Source organism: Phodopus roborovskii, unplaced genomic scaffold (assembly GCF_943737965.1).
Source record: "Phodopus roborovskii unplaced genomic scaffold, PHOROB, whole genome shotgun sequence".
Lineage (NCBI taxonomy): Eukaryota > Metazoa > Chordata > Mammalia > Rodentia > Cricetidae > Phodopus > Phodopus roborovskii.
The window spans coordinates 416732-438871 of NW_026125729.1; the positions used below are offsets into that span (position 1 = coordinate 416732).

The following is a 22140-nucleotide window of genomic DNA, read 5'->3' on the forward strand; positions in this document are numbered from 1 at the left end:
AAGCACCCCTTGCAAGTCTTGGAGTCTCTAAACCCAAATGACCCTCCTGCAGTATGACCCTCAGTGCCAGTGCTTTTCTCTGGGTGAAATTTAAACAAGCAAGGAAATGTGTTAAGAAAGCATTACTCTAAAAAATGCTGATGGCCACAGGCCCACAAAGGAACACTGTATTGGATGAACGGGCCTACTGGAGAGACGTTTCAGCTGGGGCAGGCCAGCCGTGAGTGCTGAGCTATGCTCACAGCCCTCCACTGTGGCAGGCTTGGCTTCCCCAGACTTTCTTCTTCTGGCTAGGGGAATTGGCGGAGCCTGGGGCGATGCTCCCTTGGTCACGCCTTCCTCCTCCTCGGCCACGTCCACTCTGTCGGCCAGTCCCACCCTGGCCACACCCCCACGCCATCAGCATCCCCCTCTGCCACGCCTTTCTCACCGCACTGCGCTGGCGCGCAGCTGCCAAAGTGACCTTGTGGGTGGAGCTTCCGCCACCAGCTAGACCCCCTCTGCGCATCGCCCAGGGTCAGCACTCCTCCGAGGACACGCACTTCCTGCAAGGCCTCTGTGAGCAGCTCCGCAGAGCCGATCCGAGCCCAAGACCTTCCGAGCGAGTCACCATGGTGGATGAGCTGGTGTTTCTTCTGCACGCGCTTCTGATGCGACACCGCGCCCTGACCATTGAGAACAGCAGGCTCATGGAACAGCTGAGGCTGCTGGTGTGTGAGCGGGCCAGTCTGCTGCGCCAGGTACGTCCGCCCAGCTGTCCGGTGCCCTTCCCCTCACCGTTTAACGGCGAGAACGCCCGGCTCCCCGAGTTTATTGTGCAGACGACGTCTTACATGCTTGTGAATGAGGACCGCTTCTGCAACGACGCCATGAAAGTGGCATTCCTGATCAGCCTCCTCTCCGGGGAAGCTGAGGAGTGGGTGATGCCGTACATCCAGACGGATAGCTCCATTCTCTGTGATTATCGGGCGTTTGTTGATGAGATGAAGCAGTGTTTTGGCTGGTATGACAACGAAGATGATGATGATGATGATGACTGAAGTGGGTGATTACTAGGCCCTGAACCCCCTTAGGCCTACACAGGGAGGACCCTGCACGCTGCCTCCCCCCCTACCCCACCGCTACTCCTGCTGCCTCCATGCTCTCCTTTGCATTGCCATCCTCTTCCCTGCCAATCACTTCGCTCCTTCATCCCTTTTAGTGCGTGTCTTTGTGCCAGTTACCTGCTGCAAGTGCTTGAGCTGGGCCTGGGCCTTGTTCTGAAGTTCAGTGTTCAACTTTAACCAATACAGGCACCCTTCTAATCTGTACTGTGTTTTGAGCTCCAGCCATTATCCAGGCCTGTGTTAGAACTGGTCAGAGCACCTGCATTCCTGCAGCTTGTTTCCACTGGATCACCTTCCTACATCTGCTCAAAAGTGGATGCCTGTCACACCACCCCCCCACCGCATCTCACCTGCAGCCATCTACTTTTGAAGATACGGACCAAGAAGATGATGGCGGAGTTGGCTACATCTATTCAGACTCTCATTTGGACAGCTCACCAACCCTCCTTTGAAGGGGCCAGACTCACAGCGTGGTTTGTTCTGTACCTACTTCCAGGTTCCTCCTCTGCCGGACCAGATTGCTGCAGGAGCCTGATGTGCCTGTCTGACAGTTGAAATGTTGACATTTCTTTTCTTGTATGCATCGGTTTTGCACAGCTGTCATTTTTCTTTCAGAATTGCAGCAGCCTCACAGATGTGTACATGTGGACAAGTAGTACTAAAATAAAAAACGAGCCAACAGTCATTCAGCCCAGATCCTCTCTAGTACCTGGAAAAGGCAATGGCATTCTTTTCAATAAATATCAAGCATTGCAAAACTAGAAAAAAAAGTTGTCTTTTCATGGTTAAGCGCTGTCTTTGGCTTTTGCCACACTCGGTGTCTCCATTATTTCATTGAGATCAGGGAACTTGGTTCAATTCCAGGATTCTCACTTTCATTTCTTGGCTCCAGAAGACATACCATGGGGTTTTACAAGCTTTGGTGAAGGAATATTGTCTGGAGCCTCCAAGGTAGCATATAAAGGGCTGGCTGAGTGTGGGGCATACCATCTCATATTAGGTGACTTTGTAGAATGAAGGGGGCACTATTAGTAATAAAACCAACGGTGCAGGCATATTCCTGGGCATAGCAAAGTTTCCTAACACAGCAGGCAAGTTCTAGCCATTGTCCTGGTTACCTGTGTGTGACTGCTGAGCTCAGACATCCATTTACCAACTTAGTTAACTGTAGGGTGTTTAAGGTAATGCTAGATCTTACATCTTGGTCCATATAACATTAACATTTCATCCTCCTCATGCAGAGGTCCTTACAGTTTCCATTTGTACATTTGCTGCAGATTCCTGCCTATGAAAATTTGCAAGACGTTTAAATGCCTCCTCAAGTGGGTCATGGGCTGTTAAGGTTGGCATCTTTCTGGGCACAGGATTCAGAGGCAATGAAGGAGTGGGCAGGGTGGGTACTGAGAATGAAGTGCACACCTTGTGAGCCCATTATACCTGGTTATATCACTGAAATGTACTTGGTAGAGGGGTTTGCATGGAAACCAGGAAGTATCAGAGGGAATATAAGGTTTTCTATATTTACCTGAGTGTCCTCATTTTACTGTTAGGAAAGTCAGTCCAGTCTTTGAACTTTAAATTGATTTAAATAAGTCATTACTGTTTACCATGGTTTCAGAAATGAAATGGTCATCAAATCAGTAAGCTAACAGGTGTGGATTAAATCAGATCCTGCCCATAAAGCATTTGAAACACTGCTGCTTGATTTTCAGTTCTCTGTAAGCATGGGAGGTTACTTCCAGGCCACAGGAGCAAAGCCTCAGCCAGTGGCTTGCTTGCTATGAAATTGGCTTTAGTAGGAAAATGTCAAGGTGACCAGGAGCTGAGCAGAGAGTAGATATAAAATGAGGCTCTTAGGAGAAGCCAACATGAAAAAGCCTTTTCCTCGGTAAAATGAGTTCACAGCAGGAGTCATTTCTGGGACTTAGGCTACTTGTTTTCTGGAGGGTGGGGACAGGTGGGGGTAGGGTGGACTCCACAAAGAGACCAAGGTCTGGGGGGAAATAGGGTTGTCCTAGAGCTGCTGTATCCAATGTTGCTGAATAAAGAGGATGCCGGTGATTTGGAATTCAATTATCGTTTTCTCCCTTCACATTGGAAAATATACAAATATTCTGGTAAGAGTAACACATACACTTTGGGACATAGTATCACCATTTCTTTGTCATTAGAAATAGGGAGATGTAGGATATTAGTGGACGGGAATTAAGTAAAAGACCCAATGAGAGTACAATCAGGAGATTCATCCCCAATTTCTGAGCCAGGTGTGTGGATAAGAGCTATGATACGTTGGTGCATGTGATGCCCTTGAGCTCACAACGGATCCATATTGCTGTTGTGAGGGTAGCTGGGCCTGGGCCACAATGATAAGGGTGACTGGTTCAGGGTAAGGGAGAGAACCAGTTCTTTACTACATCTGGGATGCTAAAAGTTTCAGGTACCTAACATCAGTCTATTCCAAAGCCAAGCAATAACATATTCCATGGGAAGGAAAGGGTCCCTACTTAATGAGGCTGTCATGCCAAGGCAACATTTAAGGTTCATACAAGATAGTTAAGCCTAGCAGCTTTGGGCTCTAAAATGTCCATTCCTGAGCACGTGTGTGTGTGTGTGTGTGTGTGTGTGTGTGTGTGTGTGTGTATGGATTTCACAACTACATGTGTGCAGACATGAGGGTGTAATGTGGAAGAACAGGTTCTGCTGTGAGCTGCACGGAAAAAAAGTGACATTCTGTAGTTTGAGATTCCCTAAAAAGTGCAGATACCCGCAAGGGCTCTGCTAGTTAGTGGGGAAATTCCTAAAGGTGGTTAAATTCTGGAAGGGCAAAGGAAGAAAAGGATAAGCATGTCTAAAAGTAAGAACTCCGCTAAGATGAAATCCATTAAATATTAGAAATAATAGACAGAAGCTCCTGAATTCTTACTTGATGTACTAATATTGAAATGAGTTAAATGAGTTAGTGCTCCAGGTATGAGAACATGCAAAAGGTGTAACAAAGTAGCCAGTAGGAGCCTTAGTTAAATGCTGCCTTTTTGTCCATACATATAGAGAATGGTGGCTGTTATTATCAATAACAAACTCATTTTTCTTATGACTTCTTATGCACATATCATTCCTCCTTTAAGGACTAATGATTTCATCAATGAAGTTACAAGAATATGATGGTTGTATTTTACCCATCCCCATAAATAGTTTAATTGAATGGAGCCAACAGTGCAGAAATATCTAGGGAGTTAAAGATACAAAACTGGCTCACTTTAAAAGCTTTATTTTTAAAACAAGTAGCGATAAAACAAAAGCAGAGGGAATTATACTTCAGTGGGAACTGAATTGAATGTCATTAATTGATTTATCTGTTCTCTAAATACTGGTAATTGTATCAATATGTAGCAATTTTAGAAACCACAGATTTGAACCTGTGTAAAAAAAATTAAAAGTTTTGTGTGGTGGTAATCTGGAGAGAGCCTGAGTTGCGAAAGGCACAGAGATCCTTGCGCTCACAGATAAGCACATTCCAGAAAAAGCTGTGTGTGTTTGCCTTCTTATCTTTAATTCTAGCGATGGGGGTCAGGAGCAGAGTCAGGTGGATCTCTGTTTTGCTGGCCACCAGTTTAGCTCCAAAGTTCAGTTCCAGACCTTTTCTCAAAGGAATAAAGCAAAGGGATAGAACAGGACACACTACCCTCCCCTGGCTTCCAAATGTGTACATGGAGACAGGCAGAAACACACCAAACCACACACACACACACACACACACACACACACACAATCACATCACACATACGAGAGAGAGAGAGAGAGAGAGAGAGAGAGAGAGAGAGAGAGAGAATTTTCATATAATAGTAGAATAGTGTAATGAACCTCCATAGCCTTACTTTCTTCACTTGATGGGTACAAAAGTAATCTTTACTTTTGCTTCATTCATCTGTTTTCCATCTTAGGATTTTCATGAAATATTTTGAAATATCCAGATACCAAATCGATTCATTGACTAATTTAGTATGTTGTATGACAAATAAACTGTTAAAAACAAATTTAAATATCCCATTTGTTAAAATTAGGAACAACCCAATATTTACTTGCCAACCTATGTTTTACTATTATCTGTGATGTCAAACAATTTTTGTTGCTTTCTTTGATAAGAGTTGTTGTGCCCATGGTGTCTCTTCACAGCAATAGAACAGTGACTAAGGCACTACATTTTCAGTAAGGGGAGTTAGATATCAGCCTTCTATGCATTTCAGTCTAGTCCCTAGCCATATTTTGTTTGGTAGAAATAACTTGATGCTGTTGGCTAAACTGGACATTCTTAGTGTTTTGTAGAAATGAGACAGGCCTGACAACTGGCTTGCTCCTGACATTTTACAACATTTAATGGAATACATCAGCAGCACTCTCTTGTCCATGATAGACCTGGATGAAGCTGAATAATACCTGACAACATTTTCCTGAAAAACAAACTGTTCCTTATGGTTTTATCTCTGTTGGTCAGTAGTTCTGATATCTAAATAGACTAAAGTAGTCTATGTCACTGGGAAGAGTGGATTGATATGGATTGAAAAAGACTCCCCTCTGGGGATCCAAGAACTCAAATAATAAATAGTAAAATGTCAATATCTTAGATTGCTTTCTCACCAACAGCTGTGCGTATGTGTTTTCAAAAGCAAAGTGAATAGTTTTCCTATAATTTTCTAGAATAAAATTTGTATCCCCCTTTGTAGCAAGAAGAAAAAATAGAATAGACTTTTTTGCTCATCTGTGGGAAGAGAAGTTGTTTAAGTGCAGGACCTGGTTAATGTAAAACAAAGAAATCTCAGACTTACTGGAATAAAGAGGCATCTGAAGATTGAACGTTAGAAATGATAGGCAAGGTTAGGCATAATGGTGCATGTCTACAGTTCCTGATAACTGGTGAAAGGGGAAAGTTTGAGTCCACCTTCAGCAGCAGAGCAATTCTCCTGTCTTAAAAAAGGAGATAGATAAGTGTATAAGGACAGCATGGCTTGTAGACTATTCTTTGCAGAAATTTTTGTTTCATTAAGAATGGTTTAATAATCAAAATTATTTTTTCCTTGTCCTGGTATTACCATACAGGTACTATGGCTAGCCAAGGCAACCTCAATTGATTTCTCTGATCCTAGATGTCTGTAAATATATCTTGGGGATAGTTACATTTAAAGACCAGTATGAGAAAAATCTACCAAATATCTCAATTGCCAGTAAATGATAGCTTCATTTATATTTTCTCCAGTGTATTATTGTTTAAATAAGTTGAAATATAAATCTGATAACAATGATAGATTTTAGTTTCCTAGTAGAAAGACAATACTAATGGGAGATTTAGAATGTCATAGTACTTTAAAGTAAGCACAGAAACACCATGGAGAAGGTCAGGGGAAATATTAGGCATTACCATGTGAAGGTATTTTAAACTTAAACCTCACTTTCATGTGTCTTACTTGGTTCAGCAACTTAGAAAGGAAATGCATTATTCACATTTTGAAAATTAAGATATTAAGCCTTAGTGTGTTTCATCATCTTGCCATGTCTGAATCTGGGCCAGAAATTCCCAGATCAAATCCATTCGTGAGTTTACAATTCTGTGTAACATTGAAAATACTGCCTTGTGCAAGTTTCTCACTTCCTCTTAGCCTTGATTTTTTTTTTAATCTGTTATCTGAAGTGTTGTTACTTGCACAATAGTGAATGTCTTTATCTCATTTAATAGCACTGGAACCCTGCAAATAAGTCATGGATACATTTCTGTGATTCTGAATTTCCGTGATTCTAGCCTTACTTAAACTAGTAGTACCCTGATAGGAGGAGTATTAAGTTGGAGGTAAATTCTTGGATTACTTTTCTTCAAGTTGATTTTTAAAATTTACATATTATTTAAATACCTCAACATTTATCCTTTATCCTTTTATTTGCACAATCCAGTGCTTTCCAATGCTTTCACCAAGTTATGTGCTAATAATTGTGGATTTGGGAACATTTTCATCATTCTAAAAACAAAAACAAAATCTCTGATCTCAGTGATCACTCTTCATCATACCTTCTCCATTCATCTCCTCTTGTGAATGACTAATTTTGTAGATTTCACAAAAGTAGGATAAGAGTTTACATGTCCATTAGGATGTATTTATTTCACTTACCAGGCATTTTCAAGGTTTTCTCATGTCACACTATTTATTACTACTTAATTCCTTTTTGCGACTGAATAATATGCCACATTATGCATGTATTGTCTCTACATCCATCAATTTATGGTCATTTAGGTTGGCTCCAATTTACTTCTAGTAAATTGTTGCAGCTTTCTTTACCTTGTCTGTCAAAGAGACTGTGCTATTTACATTCTTAATAGTGAGATGTGGATTTTTCAATTGCTTCACATGCTTAGCCAGATTCTTTATTATTTATGTTTTGTTTTTGTTAGCGTTTGATAGGGGCTGTTTCTACGTGCCTCAGATGAACCCCAGCTCTCCCACTTGCAGTCATCGCCTCATCTTAGATTCCCCCAAAGAGTCAGGGTAATAGACTAAAGCAACCATGCATGCTTTTGTTTTTTATGTTTTTATGTGATTTTGTCTTTGTTTTTATGTGATTGCTTATTGTGACATTTGTCATGTGTTTATTGGCCATTACCTTTTGTAGATTAATGCCTATTCTAAGACAATTACTATGATTTATTGCGTTATGAGAACATTTTATATATTGTAGGTAATAAATCCTTATCATATATGAGGTACAAAATATTTCTCCAATTTAATTCATGGTGTCTTTTGATGTACAAACTACTTAATTTCAATTAAGCCAATTTTGCATATTTTTCTTTTACTGCACATATCATATTTGGTATTATATTTGATGTCTAGCCCAGGATCATGTAAACTAAAACTAAGTTTAGATTTCATGTTATATACCTATGTGTTCATGCTTCTCTTCTATATTTTATGGTTTTAGTTCTCATGCTAACTTGATCTTATTTAAGCTAGCTTTTGTATGTGGATGCAAGGAAGCAAATCAGCTCCATTTTTTTTTCATATGGTGATTCAGTTGTCCTACCACCATTTATTGAAAAAAATAGTAATATTCCCATTGACTATTTTTACATTATTACTGAAAATAAGTTGAGCATGAACATATAGGTTTATTTTTATAATTCCAACTTGGGCTATCTTTTGAAATTGAGAGGCCATGAGTCATCAAGCTACATTCTCCTTTCAAGCCTATTAAAGGTATTTAAGGTATTTTTCATTTTCTCCTAAATATTTTATTCATTTCATCAACTTACTCAGAGGAAACAAACAGGTTTTGATATGAATTGCATTTTCTGTTGAAAAATACTTCTCTCTTAATGAGGTTATATGTTCCAACTTATGAAACAGGATATATTTTCTTTCAGTTCATGTCTTCTGTAAACTGTTTCAATCATATTTTGTAGATTTCAATTGTATATATTTATGCTTTCAAACATATCTTTTGACATTATACTTTTTCAAATCCATATATGTAGAACAGTAAAAAATAAGTCCCAGCTCACTCATTTTCCACAGAAATACTATTGAGCTTTTTTTAGAGATCTTGAATCCTGCAACCTTGTTGAATTTTGTTTTGTACAGTAGTTTCTTTTGTGGCTTCTTTAAGGATATACATATGTATGTATGTATTATGTATATATATATATGTATGTATATGTGTGTGTGTCTGTGTGTATGTGTGTGTATGCATATCTATGAAATCACATTACCTACAAATGAGAAAATTCCACTTCTTTTCTGATATGACCTTCTTTCATTTCTGTTTGTTGCCTAAAATCCCTGGATAGATATTTCAGTACAATGTTCAATTGAAGTTTTATAAGCAGACGTGTGTGTGTGTGTTTGTGTGTGTGTGTGTGTGTGTGTGTGTGTGTGTGTATGTATGTTTTAATCTTAGAAGACAAACATTCCCAATTAAGGGTGAGATGACTTGAGGGATTTCCATAAATATCTTGTATTATTTGATGAAATTGCTTTCTACTCCAAATTTCTTGAATGTTCTTATTATGAAAAGGTTTTGGGTTTTGTCAAATCTCATTCATTCATCTACTGAGATAATTTGACAGAAATTATTTTGTCTCCTTAAAAATTAAACATGAGGGCATTTACCTTGTTTTCAAAGGTGTTTATTGTCATCATTTAGATGTGTTGTGTCTACTATGGAAACCAGTTTTGCTTGTGGTATGGTGCACAGAGTTTCTTTCATATTGGTATGTATATTTCTTTTTTTATTGTGCTTATTTTCCCACAATGTGAAAGCTTTTCTCTAAAGAATTTATTCTCTAAGTGGCGATAAGTTTGTATAGTGTCATTTGGGCATGTATGTGAATTTTCTTGTTTCTCCAACTGCCCATATATGTGATGGTACATATGCATCTATGAGCGCATGTGTGTTGGAGGTCAAAGGATAACTTGGGTGTTATTTTTCTAGGGGCTATGTGTCTATTTTTTTAAAGAGTCTGACAGTGGTTTGGAATTTGACAAATAGAAAAGGTTGCTGGCTAGAAAGTGCTAGGGTTCTGCCTATTTCTGCCTTCCTAGAGCTGAGATTACAAGGGTGCATAACTAAAAATGGATATTTTTGAAACATCTCTTCTGGGAATGAAATTCATGTACTCATGCTTGTAAAATAAACATTTTACTGGCTAATCTATTTTCCCATCTCTCTCAAGGTTCTTACATATTTGTTTATGAATATGTATTGGTAGGAAATGTGCTGGAGGCCTCAAAATTTCATAAAAAAACACCATGCCAATAGCAAGGCTTTGAAAAAATAATTTTCCATCACTTGGCAACAAGCCAAGAAAATTGTAAAGACATGTTCTACTTTTTATTCATACAACCAAACTCCACTAACTGCAGGATGTAACCCAATGGGTACTCAAATAAATGAAATTTAGCAAATAGATGCCTTTTATTTGTGGCTTGAAAAATTAAAATACATACACCATACCATAGATACAAATTCAGGATTTCAATGGGCAACTGCTTTGAGTTCTTAAAAACCCGATTCTGTAATTACACATTTGTTAGACGTTATGGCCATCATGGGGATACCTGTGCAAATTAAGACTGACAATATTACAGTATATGTCTCTAGTAAAATAAAAGATTTTTGCATATTACAATATAAAGCATATTACAAGTATACCACACAATGCCACAAGGCAAGCGGTTATAGAAAGATCTAATTGAACTCTAAAAGACATGCCTATTAAACAGAAAGGCATAATAAAGACCACCAGAAGCAGATTATGCAATGCATTACTAAATTTTAAAGTTTTCCAAATGCTAATGAGAAATGAGAGACAGCTACAGAAAGACATTGGGTAAAAGAAAAAATAAACTTCTGAATAAATCACCCTGTATCCTTTAATAAAGTGCATGGCTGAGAGACATAAAAAGATAGTTATGGGTTCATAATATAAGTTAGGATAGAAAGTGAATTAGGTACAACACTTTGGATTCACCAAGATAGGATAGATATGGAGTGGCAGAGCTAGCCACTAGCTGACCACAGAGGTTTAGAGGACTGTAGCAAGAGGAGACAGGGAGTAGTAAGTCAGGACTGAGAGAGGATCTTGACCCTTTTGGATGGAGGAAATGAAGAGGTAGGAAGCAACTGGCAGCTGCTCCCTGTTCTCTGATCTTTCAGGTTCTTACCCCAATATTTGATTCCTTATTTTGTACTAATAAACATTAATTAAATTAATGCTTCAAATATGAGTTTTAGAGTCCATATTTCTACATTCAGAAGAAAATGTTGCATTCATTGAAATAGCACTGTATTTATTCTTTCAGACATCACTTGTAGGTGGTGACATGGTCTGATATATATATATATATATCAATATCCCTTTGCTCTAGAGGCATTGAAAACAAAGCAATGTTAGATTAGATCTAGATTTTAAAATGATGTATAATGCTACCACAGGTGTAATAGCATACTGATCTACAGTATACATTTTTATGAGTAGAAGTACACTTTAAAATTAACAATAGAATGTAAGTATAGTAAATATTTAAATCAATAAGTTAGTCATTTGTTATTATGTTTGATATGCTTTGTATATAATTGAATGTATAATGAACACAATTTACTTTCATTGCATTTTTTATAGTACTGGTACTGTAGTAGGTCTATTTATGACAACATCATCACAGACATGTGGATAATGTTCTGCCATATGATGTCTCTAACTTCTTGGAACTTTACATCACTATATGATATTATGAGATCATTATTGTGTATTGTGTGTTCTGTAATTGACTGAATTGTTAGTTACATATGTGAGCATATTAATTTAGGGATATTTAATGTCTTTGTGAATTTGAATTATCCTATGTCAGAAAAAGAAATACCCTTTCAATTGTTTAAATTAATTTTCAGGTCTTTTAGGAATTTGTAATGTTACATAAGTTTTGGATGTTGTATTATAGAGCTACTGATTGCTCCCTCCCTGTCTCTCTGTCTCTTTGTGTGTGCCAAAGAGAGAGGTATTTTCACATGATAACTGTGTGCCATTATAAAATCATAATATTTGAATTTTATAAAACTTTTTGTCAATTTAATTCAGTTTTCAAGATACATGTATTAGCTTCTTTTGCAACTTTGTTTGCAGTGATTTTTATTAAATTTTTGTTACTGTAGAGAGAAACATACTTCTGTTCCTCTTCTTGTTTAAAATGTTTCGTTATTTCTAAGACACATATAAATAAATCACAGGCACACACACTTGTATTACATTATTTTACATTATACTGTTAAAGTTTTTCTGAGTGAAATGTTTTCATTTTTTTTACATATTGATCCCAGTTCTCTCTCCCTCCCATCTTCCCATGCCCTCCCCCAAACTCCCCAACCCATCCCCCATCCACTTGCCAGGGAAGGTGAGGCCATCCATGAGGGATCATCAAAATCTGTCAAGTCATTTGTAGTAGGGACTAGGCCCTCCCTCCTGCCTCTAGGTTAAGGGAGTGTTCCTCCATGGGGAATGTGCTCCCAAAGTTCTTTTGTGCACCAGGGATACATCTTGGTTCCACTGTCAGAGGTCCCTTAGAATGCCCAGTCCTCCTAATGGAGACCCATGTTCAGGGGGTCTGGGTTGGTCCTATGCTGGTTTCCCAGCTATCAGTCTGGGTTTCAAGAGCTCCCCCCCTGTTCAGGTCAGCTGTTTCTGTGGGTTTCTCCAGTTTGATTTTGATTCCTTTGCTCATCACTCCTCCCTCTCTGCAACTGGATTCCAGGAGTTTGGCTCAGTATTCAGCTGTGGGTGTCTGCATCTGCTTCCATCAGCTACTAGATGAAAGCTCTAGGATGACATATAAGGTAGTCAAGGTAGTCATCAATCTTATCATCAGGTAAGGGCATTTAAGGTAGCCTCTCCACTATTGCTTAGATTGTTAGCTGGGGTCATCCTTGTAGTTATCTGGACATTTTTGTAGTGCCACATTTCTCTTTAAACCTATAATGGCTCCCTCTGTTATAGTATCTTTATCCTTGCTCTCCTCTTTTCTTCCTCTGACTCAATCTTCCTGCTCTCTCATGTACTCCTCTGTCCTCCCTTTCTCCCCTTCTCTTTCTCCTAAATTCCTCTCCACTCCCCACCCTGCTCCCAATTTGCTCAAGAGTTCTTGTCCTTTTCCCCTGCTCCAGAGGGCCATGTATGTCCCTCTTAGGTTCCTCCTTGTTTCCTAGCTTCTCTTACAGTGTGGATTGTAGACTGGTGATTCTTTGCTCTATATCAAACCCATAAACGAGTGAGTACACACCATGTTTGTCTTTTTGTGACTGGGTTATCTCACTCAAGATGGTTTCTTCCAGTTCCATCCATTTGCCTTTGAATTTTAAGAGTCCATTATATTTTTTGTTTTGGTTTATTTGTTTTTTTGTTTGTTTGTTTGTTTTTCCACCTAATAGTACCACATTTTCTTTGTCCATTCTTCAGTTGAGAGTCATCTAGGTTGCTTCCAGGTACTGGCTGTTACAAATAATGCTGCTATGAACATAGTTGAACAAATGTCTTTGTTGCATCTTTTGGGTATCCTCCTAAGAGTGGAATTACTGGATCTTGTGGTAGACTGATTCCCATTTTCCTGAGGAATGCCATATTGATGTCCAAAGTGTCTGTACACATTTGCACTCCCACTGGCAGTGGAGGAGTATTTCCCTTTCTCCACATCCTCTCCAGCATAAACTGACATTGGTGTTTTTCATTTTAGACATTCTGATAGGAGTAAGGTGGTATGTCAGAGTTGTTTTGATTTGCATTTCCCTGATGGCTTAGGATGTTGAGCACTTTCTTAAGTATCTTTCAGCCATCTTAGATTCCTCTATTGAGAATTCTCTATTTAGTTCTATACTCCCCCCCTTTTTTATCGGATTATTTTTTGTTCTGGTGACTAGCTTCTTGAGTTATTTGTATATTTTGGAGATCAGCCCTGTCTGATGTGGGGTTGGTGAAGATCTTTTCCCATTCTATGGGCTGTTGCTGTGTCTTGTTAACTGTGTCCTTTGCCTTACAGAAGCATCTCAGTTTGAGGAGGTCCCAGTTATTAATTGATGATCTCAGTGTCTGGCTATTGCAGTTATGTTCAGGAAGTGGTCTCCTGTACCAATTCATTCAAAGGTACTTTCCACTTTCTCTTCTAAACGGTTGAGTGTGGCTGGATTTATGTTGAGGTCTTTGATGCATTTGGACTTAAGTTTTGTGCATGGTGATAGATATGGATCTACACTGTTAAAATTTTTAGATCCTCTTTTCAACATTATTTTCTTAGATGTATTGAAGCAGAAAATATTAAACTTAACAATATTAAGTAAGCCATATTTACTAGAATAAGTCCCATTTGGTCATAATGTCTTTCTTTTTAATTTTTAGTGGAGTCTACCTTATAATATAATTATAAAAATTCCACTGGTATTTATGAAATTGATTTGGAGATTTGTGATATGATTCTCTAAATTTCTCACATTAACTAATTCTGGGGGATGTTAATTGGCGGTCAGATTAGGGTATGGGCAGTTTCAATTTTAATTGTCTATGAACTAAAATATAATATATTCTTTGTGAAAGTAGTTTAATACTTGAATAGATTACTGAATGTTTAATAGCAATAAGTGTTAAATAATATTTTCATATTGACCAGCTTAATAAAATATTTGACAACTTTTTGTATGTAACAGTTTAATCTTCATTTCAATCTTATGATCCTATTTTTATGCATATTTTTGTGGAAAAGAAATCCAAGGCTCTGAAGGATCAAGTGATTTATCCATGTCACCCAGTGAGCAGCAAGTAAGGAACAGAGCCCCACCTGATAATTTATACTCCGTTGTTTTTTCGCAGCTTCATGAACTGTTGTTGATCTGATGATCTCATTACTGTTAGCATTGTTCTTAACAGAAGGAAACAATAGACACATATTATTTGAAAACTTGTCTTTTGTGCTTAAATTTAGGCTCATACAGTTCACACAGATGATAAAAATTTCCTCTAAATTGAGAATATTTTTGTCCATATCTGATCTTGAGCTTGGGCTTAATTTATAAGCCATTTTGAAAGCAGATACTGAGTTTCTAGGAACAAATGGAATGTATTTTCTCTTGTCCCTTAAATCTTCCTACTATTATTATGAATTAGCAGGCATGGAAAAATATGAGTAAAATAGTATATACCACAGTATATTGACTATCAATAAAATACACAGTAGTAAATCAATATAAAATTAAGCATTTCCATTTACTTATGTCCATTATGTGTTTTTCTCAAAATATGTTATGAAGAAATACTAGCAGGTTCCTCTGCCTTTTCAGTTTACATAGTTCTAGTATCTGGAATAATTTAGAAAATCTTGCAGTCCTCCTCCAGTTTCCTCCATTCCTCTGAGTACATTTGTCTGTGTGTATTTTTCATTCTTGAACTCAATTATAACTGGACCTCTTTAATTTCTGAATTGCCAGAATTTTCCTCTTGTGAGTTTCACATTATGTTTCTCTGTCTGGAACAAGGTACCTAACACTTCATTTAAAGTTATTCCAGAAGACTTTGGGGACATATTTAAATTAGTATGATGTCTAATACATGTGTTAGGAATTGCAAAGTGAGGAAGGAGAGAGGATTAAGTGAGCTTTATTTTGTTCTTTGACTAATAGTATCAATACTAGAATCATGTATCTGACAGATACTGTTCCATGACCAGTTAGTCTAGAAGATCAAAATACTGGACAATTTCCTGTCCTTCATAGTTGCCATTTCAGGAGTTATTATTTCAATATCCTTTCATGTCTAGGTATCACTACGGATTTGAAAAATGTTTACAGAATCAAAATCACATTTTCAAAAACCATCAAAAAGCTTAAAATATTTCAAATTTTGTTTTGATACATTCTCCTGAGACACTAAGAACATTTGGCAGGAGAGAGTCTCCACTAGAAAGATCTCTGGATGGCATTCATAACATCTGGGGCCTTGGGTTTTGCTGACATAATGTTTTAACTCCCAGTGAAGATGCTAGATCCTTGGGATAAAATGTTCTGTTTTGTGAACTGTATCCATTTGAATAGAAGTCCAGTGCCAATGTTGTTAATAGCTTAAGAAGTACACAGTTCCTATCAAAGATAAAAGTATTTATCCTTTTTTATCTGTCTATTGGCCTTTGGTATGTAAGGGGGAAATATTAATTTACAGAGACTTCAGTTAAATGATATTGGAAGTTCACAGTGTTTCCTTCATATGCTTTCCTCAGAGTTAAGTTTAGGATATAAAAGATCCAGGTACTTGCATTTATTAAGGAAATATTGATAAAGTGAAATGGAGGTGAAAATATACTTTGCAGAAAAGGGAGCTGTGTGTTGAGACTAGGGTAGGTTTAAGGTTAAGTACCTAAAGCTGCTAATTCCTTGAGCATAATTAAATTGACTATGCGTTTTAATGAGTGTCATTTAGGAATTTTTACATTGTTCCAATTTCTATGGTAGGTACAACATACAATTTATTTAACTCTTATTCACAACACAGCAAAATTTTGTTATCCTTATTTAACAGAAAAATGAGCTTCAGTGACATGTAAGTGCTTGACCAAATCTTGTTCCAAATGAGTATGTGAGTCACAGTTCAACCCAAGGTCTATCTGATTGCATTGACTCCACTCTACCCTACAGGCAGTAGAAAAGGGTCTTGTCCAGATTCTTGTCGTTTATGTAAGTATCTCTTCAATCTTAGCCTCTGGGCTGACACTGCTTCCTCCTTTCCTGCCCATCAGAAATCACTCAGCCATTCTCTTCTAAGGACACTTGCTATTTAATTTAGGTTTTATGTGCACAACCCAAGATGGTATCCTCCTTTCCAATTCCTTTACTTAACCACGTTTGTATATAACTTAGTTGCAAATGAAGTTCTCTTCATGGATTCATAGTATTAAGGCACAGACCTTGTTCAGCCTCCACTCACTTTATTCTAACTACTAGATTTCCATGGTCTGAATTGGGCCAAAGTCTTTTTTAACTTCCTCCTGTTTATGGTTTCCTGTTTGTGTGCCTTCCTTAGTTATCAGGGTTGCTTCATTTCTTGCACTGATTATTAACTTTTTACTCTACCTGCAAACATCTGGAAGCCTTCTACTTTGCCCTCTGAAAATAAGAATGATTTCACAGCAAATTCCTACTCACCCTTAACAACTTCTGTTAGTATTCCCTTAACCTTGTCAGTTTAATTGCAATAGTTCTATCATAAATCTATGGCTTCCATTGCAGCCTCTTAAAATGGCATTTTCTTTTCTGCTACAGTCCAATTACACTTGTTCCTTGAGGTATGGAGGTGCTCTGCAGCTGGCTCACCCTCGTTCTGATTCCAAGCTTGGAATTTATGTCATTAGATTAAATATACTTATTGTTATCCTTTCTGATTGTTACTGATAGATGAAAACTTGGTTGAGCTGTGGAGTATGTAGCTGTTTGATTAAACATTGTGTGATTTTTTTAGAAGGATGTTCTAAGACAAGATTAACTTTTAACTCAGACATAGTAAAGCAGATTACTGTCTAAAATGTGGATGGAATCACTGAATTGAATGCAGGTCAGAATAGGACAAAAAAGTTGACCTATTCTTGCTCTGGTGTGACTGCCACTAGGTCAGAACATGCATACCCCCTGCATTTGTCCTGAAGTTAATGCCTTATTTTTTTCCTGTATCTTGATTGTGCTGTCCTTCTGAAGAGAGTGTATTGGCCCTTCTAGATCTTCCTAATTCAGACTTGAACTGAAAATACATTCTCATCTCTCCCAAGTCTACAGATTTCAGATCTTATCTGTTTTTTATAAATATACAAGTTTGTTGAGCAATTTCTCCCCCCCTGTGTGTGTGTGTGTGTGTGTGTGAGAGAGAGAGAGAGAAAGAGAAAGAGAGAGAGAGAGAGAGAGAGAGAGAGAGAGAGAGAGAAATGTCCTCATATCCCTATTTGTTTAGGGAAACCTTTAATATATTCCTTCTTAACCATTGACAGTGTTTTACTTCGTGGTGTATTATCAATCTTGTTAATATTACTTCATGTTGAAATTCTTGGTGATGTAAATATCCATCTAGCAATCTAATATCCTGGATTTTCAGTTCAATGACCTATTACTTAGTGTTTTTTTTTTCTTCATCAGCATTGATATTTTTTTTCCTGTGGACATTCTTTATGTAACCATTATTATCAAACCTGGACATCCCTAGTTCAAACATGGAATATGTTCAGCAATTCATTCCTGGTATTCTTATACATGGCAACTATCTTATCCCATGCTTCCCTCCAATGTTTTTCATCTCTCTTGCTCCCGCTCCCATCCTCATTTCCCTCTGCTGTGGGCTTGGAACCTATAATCTTTCATTGTATTTACTTCATCTTCTTATCATCAATTTTCTTGCCTATTGTTAATAAAATTTACTTCACAGTATCCCAAGGCTGGTTACAAATCCTTGTAACTGTTCTCACTTTAAATTCAAGATCACTAACATCAAGTGATTTCATGACGCTGCTTGGCAATTATACTAAATTTTCCAGTTCAATTGACATTCCATATCCTTTCACTTTGGAAAACTCGAATATCAGTGTGATGGCACATGTTTGCATTTCCAGTACTGAGTAAACAGAGTCAGGGAAATTATTGTGAGTTCAAGTCCAGCCTGGTAGACACAGTTGAGTTCCAGCTCAACCAGGACTATTTAGAAGGATATTTTCTTAAAACAAAACAAAACAAAAAACAAAAAAAAAAAAAAAAAAAAAAAAAAAGAAGAAGAAGAAAAAGAATAAAAGCAAACCAGAATAAGAACCCTCAAATATCCATTCGTTCACTTGTGTGAGAAAATTGAAACAATGTTTCTAGCTTTCGGCACCCTATCTTCCTAACAATCAGCTTCTATGTCACTTCCTGCTATATTCCATTACTATGGGTAATAGTTCATACTCCTTCTAAAGCCATTGCATTCTAGTCTATCCATCACCATCAACTCCAGATTTCCCTATTGTGACCGCAGTCCTCGCCTATGTCATTACTTTTCCTATTTTCTTTGGATATTTCTTAAAACTATAATCTGCTCTTTCATCCATCCAAGAGAAATGAATTACCAGTACCATAAATGATTTCACACCTTCTTGCTCTTGCTATGTTTAATTTTCTTCTTGACAGGAAAAATTTCTTGAAAGACTACTCTACAATTGCTGGCTTAAGTTCTTCCCCATCCCTTATTAAAAAAAAAAATTAGTATTCATTTGTTCACACCAAACAGATTCTTAACCTCAACAATTTGGAATATGACTATTTAGAAACAGGGAGAATAATTAAACATGCCATCATTTTAGGAGTACTATATCCAACATGGTAAGTGTCCTTACAAAAAAAAAGAGATTTGAAAAACAGACAGAGACACATAGCCATTATTCATAAATATTGTACTCAATTTCTTTCTATTCAAGGGAAATTGGCAAGACAAGTTTCTAAGAATTAATTAATGGTGATAGAATGCTATTCCTAAAGGTCAATAAAACCTTAATAAGAGCCATTACTTCCTTGGAATTGTCATTAATGACAGTGTCTCTGTTTCAGACTCTCTAAGTGTGGGTTAAGTGAACAATGTGACAGTCACATGCCTATTTCTGTCTATTTGAATAAAGTTTTGAAAGGATGATAACCTAAAAATACGACAGCCCTCTTGTGACTATGACACAAAAGCCTTTATTGAGGTTTGGATTTTTTTTTAAGTTTTATTTTTTTTATTTTATTTAATTTTATATAACAAATTCCAATTAAATGAAAACAAACATTTATCACAATATTTGGGAATTTGGGCGTCATTCTTTCCAAACTACTTCCTGCTGGTAAGGGGCGCTGTCTTGGGGGGATTCGAAGAAGATTCAGATATCCTGGCTGTAATCTGTAGGGCTGTTTTGTCCAGCTGTTTTGAATGTAGGATTAGCTTGTACTCTGTTTCAGGTGGTCTGGCTTGATCAAACCACATTAGTCTGGAAGGAATCCACATCCTTTCATTTCCTGTGGAAACAAAAATAGAAATCCTTTTCCCCAGTAACTTGTCCTTCAACTTAAATTTTGGAGTCAAAGCATTTTTTAATTTAATTTATTATTTTACATGTCGATCCCTCTCCCTCCCTCCCTCCCTCCCCCAGCTCTCCCTCCCTCCTTCCCTCCTTTTTATCCTCTCTGCCCTCTCAATTCACTCTAAACACCCTCCCCTCCCATCCCCCACCCCAATTCCATATGTAGGGGAATGCCATCTAGTTGGGGTCATGTAGGTCTGACAGGTCATATGAAGTAGGGACTAGGGCTTCTCTCCTGTCTCTAGATTAAGGCAGTTATCCCTCCGTGGGGGATATGTCCCTAAGTTCTTTTGTGCACCAGGGATACTTAGCTCAGTGGTAGAGCACTTGCCTAGCAAGCGCAAGGCCCTGGGTTCAGTCCTCAGCTCTGGAAAAAAAAAATAAATAACAAAAAGACCAAAAAAAAAATGAGGTTTGGATTTCTATATTACATAATTGTAGTACCTCTCTTTCATGTGCTTTAGTGCATTTTGACTCATCTGCCTCCACAACACTTACAATATATTATGATAGAAAGTTGTTTTGTAATAAATTTATTAGATACTGTGACTAGTGACTACCACTGTTTATATTTACTTTCCAAGATAGCACTGTATAAATCACCTATTTCCATATGTAATTACATATTCACTTCAATTTCTATATGTAAAATCCTACCAGTTAAATTACAAGATCAAGGATGTGTACATTTTGAATTTTGCCACTTGTAATTAACAACTGGAACCAAATATGAGGGAATTAAACAGTATATATGCAAAGTAAAAAATATTCTCTCTGAATTTAGGTCAGAATACATCTTTGGATCATTAATAAATTGTAATAATTGCTGCACTTTTTTCTGAGGTGTTCAGTAGGATATTACCTTGGCTGTGTGAAGGCTCACTTGAATTTTAAATAAGCACTTATTCACCCATGGTCCTGAACTAAGCTTATTTGCCGAGTTACTTACTTCCAGAGTTACAGAGAAAGCATACATTTAGAAACTCTATGGATTTCTAGAAAAGATATAATCACTGCACTCCTGTGGATGTGGGACTTGCTGTCTACTGGCAGACATAGTACTTGCCCTAAACTGATGCCATGGCTCTAGGGTTGTTATACATTAACCTTATTGAGTCTTATATGTTTAGTTGATAATGAAGATTACTAGTTCATTGAAGTAGACATTGCCATTCTAATGTATTTTTCATTTTTATGTAGAAGCATGGCCCTGTTTGTTGATTTTTATTATGTTCAAGTTATCAATAAGTGTAATTCTTCATCAGTTTTACGATTTCTGTTTTGTCTTTAAGATTCTTATTATCTCTTTGCATTCTTAACTGATTTTTACAAGCTATTATTCTTTTCAAACCTCAGAATTATCTTTAAGTTCTAAAATAAGCATTTATTTATAATAGTGAAAATCTACATTACAGTGGTATAAATCTACATTTATAATGGAGAGAGTTTGTATTTCTCCATTTATCCTTCCCATATTTAAGTAAGAGTACCGTGTGTATAATGATTTTTTGTGGGTGGTAGAAAACTGGTAATTACCCATTTTCAATACCACTGTTTATCTTTGGGTGACAATATAATTTATGATCACCTTAAACAGTGAAAGAATGTAAGACCATTGTCTAACACAGCATCTCTGTGCTGGCACTCTAGCAACATTGCATGCCCTCACATAGCCAAACTGGTAAGGCTACGATGAAGTTGACCTAACTCTTAGGGAAAATTCCCAATATCATCCCAGGATAGCAAAGTAGGGGCTTTAAGAGTAAATGTGTAAGGCATTTCTAATCTTCTATGTTGCTACATAGAAGGCAGTCCTTTTCTCCTGTGATCTTGGGTGTAGGGAGGCAAGGGAAATTCTGTCTCACCACCTTGTCTTTCAGGAACAAATGAAAATTGTAAAACTGCTTAACTGGAAGACACCACACTCCTCAGCAATGAAGAAGCTTGCTGCCCGTGTTATCTTTTTTTCAGTCCGTGCAGTTTTGTGTGGTACTGAATGTCATGATGTGTGAAGGTCACTCCTTATTGATCTTGCTTTTGCTGTCTCGATATTAAGCTGCTAGAATCTATCTGTGTTCATTGCCTCCATACAAGAAAAAAAAAATCGTCAGCCTCTTGAAAAACTCTTAACAATTGAGTTGTAATTCAGGAACTGAAGGTGTGTGAACAGTACCCAAACTAACCCACCAACTTTGGCCCCATGATTCAAAAGGCATGAGTTGTAGTGTGTTTATGATAGTTTCACGCAGTCAGCAATATCAGTTAGATCTTTCCTTAGTTGATATCTTTGCTAAACTCTGGGACTCTTTGATACTACACTGGTGGCTCTTAGTAAAGGTGGTTAATTAGACAAATAGTCCACTTAGACAGTAACCATATTAACATGCTGGCTCAAATAT

At 37.4% G+C, this 22140-nt stretch overlaps 1 protein-coding gene across 1 annotated transcript; it reads left to right on the plus strand.

Moving 5' to 3' along the window:
* Positions 1-439: 439 nt before the first annotated feature.
* Ldoc1 (LDOC1 regulator of NFKB signaling) lies at positions 440-1876 on the plus strand. The gene has a single exon (XM_051178544.1). It carries the CDS (start codon positions 612-614, stop codon positions 1038-1040), a length of 429 nt encoding a protein of 142 aa, XP_051034501.1. The 5' UTR covers positions 440-611; the 3' UTR covers positions 1041-1876.
* Positions 1877-22140: the final 20264 nt, after the last annotated feature.

Coding starts and splice junctions, on each gene's coding strand:
- Ldoc1 (XM_051178544.1), top strand. CDS start 612: ATGGTGGATGAGCTGGTGTTTCTTCTGCACGCGCTTCTGATGCGACAC.